Source organism: Cebus imitator, unplaced genomic scaffold (assembly GCF_001604975.1).
Source record: "Cebus imitator isolate Cc_AM_T3 unplaced genomic scaffold, Cebus_imitator-1.0 Scaffold36, whole genome shotgun sequence".
In the NCBI taxonomy this organism is placed as follows: Eukaryota; Metazoa; Chordata; class Mammalia; order Primates; family Cebidae; genus Cebus; species Cebus imitator.
Window position 1 is genome coordinate 798,413 of NW_016107351.1, and position 3,139 is coordinate 801,551.

At 58.9% G+C, this 3,139-nt stretch overlaps 1 protein-coding gene across 6 annotated transcripts in view; it reads left to right on the forward strand.

Moving 5' to 3' along the window:
- Positions 1–251: 251 nt before the first annotated feature.
- Positions 252–3,139, forward strand: part of LOC108301616 (cytochrome b-245 chaperone 1) — an 8,390-nt gene continuing 5,502 nt past the window's right edge. For 2 of the 6 annotated variants that reach the window (XM_017524737.2, XM_017524736.2), the window contains exons 1-2: positions 252–379; positions 1,700–1,823. In XM_017524737.2, the coding sequence (XP_017380226.1) occupies positions 1,739–1,823 (85 nt within the window). In that variant the 5' untranslated portion in view covers positions 252–379; positions 1,700–1,738. Of the gene's footprint in view, positions 380–593; positions 720–746; positions 1,420–1,451; positions 1,472–1,699; positions 1,824–3,139 lie in introns of those variants that run through there. The other 4 variants (XM_037737137.1, XM_017524733.2, XM_017524731.2 and 1 more) reach the window with 4 other exon arrangements.

The following is a 3,139-nucleotide window of genomic DNA, read 5'->3' on the forward strand; positions in this document are numbered from 1 at the left end:
AGACGGGGTTTCACCATGTTGACCAGGATGGTCTCGATCTCTTGACCTCGTGATCCACCCGCCTCGGCCTCCCAAAGTGCTGGGATTACAGGCTTGAGCCACCGCGCCCGGCACCCCCACGTTTCCTTTCTCCAAGAAAAGTGGTTCCTTTAGCAGGAACCACCCGCCTCTTCCTGCGGCCCCGCCCGGACCCCGGAAGTGCGTGGGCCTCCCCGGATCCCAGGAGTCCGCTCGGCTCCGCCCCACCCAGGAAGTGCGCGCGGCCCAGCCCTCAATCCCGGAAGTGCGCGCGGCCCCGCCCTCAATCCCGGAAGTGCGCGCGGCCCCGCCCCGCCGGTTCGCGTCCCGTCGCTGCCGCCCGGGGACCGCTGTGCTTTCGGTAGGCGCTGGGCTGGGCGGGCTCCGCGCTTCCGTCCCGCCCCGTGCCGCGTGTCCCGGCGCCCTTGGGCCCACGCCAGGCGGGCTCTTCGTCCTGGACCCGCCTGCCGGCCGTGCGCGTCCCGCCGTGCCCGCTGCAGGTGGGCCCGGCGGCGGGGAGCGCCCTCGACCCGGACACAGGAACGAGCGCTCCGGTGCGACCAGCGGCGCGGGCGGCCCTGCCAGCGCGTGTGCGCGTGTGCGCGTGTGCGCATTCGCGCCTGGAATGCGGGGCGCCTGGGGAGCGATGCGGTAACCGAGGCCCGGGAGGGAGCCCAGTCACGAACCGGCACCCAGGATTGGTTCGTGTGATTTGAACCCACTTGTATTTTTTCAGGCAGGTTCTCACTCTGTCACCCAGGCTGGAGTTCAGCGGCTGGATCTCGGCTCACTGCAGCCGCCACCTCCTGGCTCGGGTGATCCAGCTCAGCCTGATCGCTAGCAGCACAGGCCACCGGGCTGGTTTTTAAATATTGTTTTGTCGAGACGGAGTTTCACACGTTGCCCTGGCTGGTCTTGAACTCCTGGACTCATGCGATCCGCCTGCCTCGGCCTCCCAAAGGGCTGGGATTACACGCACGAGCCACCTCGCCTGGCCTGAACCCCCTATTTAATGTCAGAAATTTGATTCGACTTTACAGAGAAATTCCTGAGAAACTCCCCAGAACGGGGTCCCTGGAGCCTTTGGAGCGTAATGTTAAGCTGGCAGGGCTGTTGCAGCCCTCGCAGAACTCCCCTGTGGAGGATTCGCCCCTTTGGTGACTCATTGGTTCTGCCCGTTTTCGGACCCTCTGAGCTTTCAGCAGGTGGAGGAAGGCAGAGAGAGAGCTGATATTCTTGGTCCATGCCAGTACTGCTGAAGCCATGATAGGACTTTCAGTTCCCTTTCTTGGTGGAGGCCAGCACAGGGGAGAGTGGGTGCTGACACGTGCTAGAAGCTGGAAGGCTGCTGGGGGCTGTCAGGCTCTTGAGACGGGAGGTTTCCAGATAGGACAGGGGCAGGTGGTGATGCAGCTGCTCCTTGTGAGTCTGGGGGGGAAGCAGCCTCCGTGCCGTCCGTGTCACTGTGAACGGAAGAGGGTCTTCCTTACACAGGAAACGGGGTCTCTGGGGGATCCAGTGGTGTGCCCAGCCACAAAGACCAGGTCACACTGGCTTATGGTGTCTGGGGCTGCAGGTGGTTTGTTGAGGGGGCCTGCCCCTGGCCTCTGGTCTGAGCCTGATGGCGTGGGCGCCTGCCTCTGGGCAGGCCCAAGGGCAAGCTGCCTCTGTCTGTCCCCAGACCCCTCCTCCTGTAGAGAGTGGTGCCGCCGTCCCCGGGATGTACATGCAGGTGGAGACCCGCACCAGCGCCCGCCTCCATCTGAAGAGGGCTCCAGGTATCCGGTCCTGGTCCCTGCTGGTTGGTAAGGCTCTCCACATCCCTCCCCAGAACCTAGAACCAGAAGACTTTCAAAAAGGATGAAAATGAAACAAAGTATTTCTTCTTTTTTCTGTTACCCTGAAATCTAACAGCTATTTTGTTTCTTTGTATCCACTTGGTTTTACAGGTAATGGCATGTCTGTCTGGTGCCCTTTTAACCATTAACACCCAGAGTATTTCATTCATACTCGATGAGCCTTTTCCGAGGTCACCATATTTGCCTTTGCCCTTGTTTTGAACCATGTGATGGGTGATGGTGGGTTCCTATTTCTCCTCTTCCCTGGTCCTCAGACCCCTTCACAGGACTCACAGTCCATGTAGCCTCCTGTCCTCCGTCCCCACCCACCAGTAGGGTCCTGTACCCTTGAGAACAGCTACAGTTGTGTTGGTGGGATGATGGGAGGTGTGGTGCTGGGTGTGCTCAGCTGCTGTGTCTCTGGGATCCGCCTTTCCTGTGACACGCCATGGCCTCCTGTGTGTTTTTCGTGGTACACTGTGTTGTAACTCTTTGTGCATAGTCTTCAGGCCTCACCACTTGCTGTTGGAATAACACCTGGGCCAGCTCTGGAGCCTCCCGTGGTGGATGTGTCCAGTGAATACTGTGAATAGTGTATGCTGTGTTTGGTTTTTGTTTTCTTTAGTGATGGTGTCTCGTTATGTTGCCCAGGCTGGTCTCAAACTCCTGGGCTCAAGCGATCTTCCTGCCTTGGCCTCCTAGGTAGCTGGGATTACAAGTGTGTGCTATGATCCCCAACTCTACTGCATTTGTGTGTGTGTGTGTGTGTGTGTGTGTGTGTGTGTGGTTTTTTGTTTGTTTGAGACTGAGTCTCACTCTGTCGCCCAGGCTAGAGTGCAGTGGTGCGATCTTGACTCACTGCAACTTCCACCTCCCGGGTTCAAGCGATTCTCCTGCCTCAGCCTCCCCTATACTGCATTTTTGTTTATTTTAAAAATTTTTTTTATTAAGACGGGGTTTCACCATGTTGGTCAGGCTGGTCTTGAATTCCCGATCTCAGGTGATCCACCCACCCTGGCCTCCAAAGTGCTTGGATTACAGGTGTGAGCCACCACGACCAGCCCTATACCGCATTTTTGAATCAACTTCCTGGCTATCTCCCCTACTCTGAACCTGGTGGTCTGTAACCCCCCACCACAGCTGTTCCTACAGTGAGAAGGGCCTGCTCATGGGGCTGTGGCTCCTGGCCTGCTGCACTGGGGAAGAGGCGGGGCTCACGGGGCTCACCAGGCAGGGAGGAGGCGGGGCTCAAGGGGCTCAACCGGCGGGGAGGAGGCGGGGCT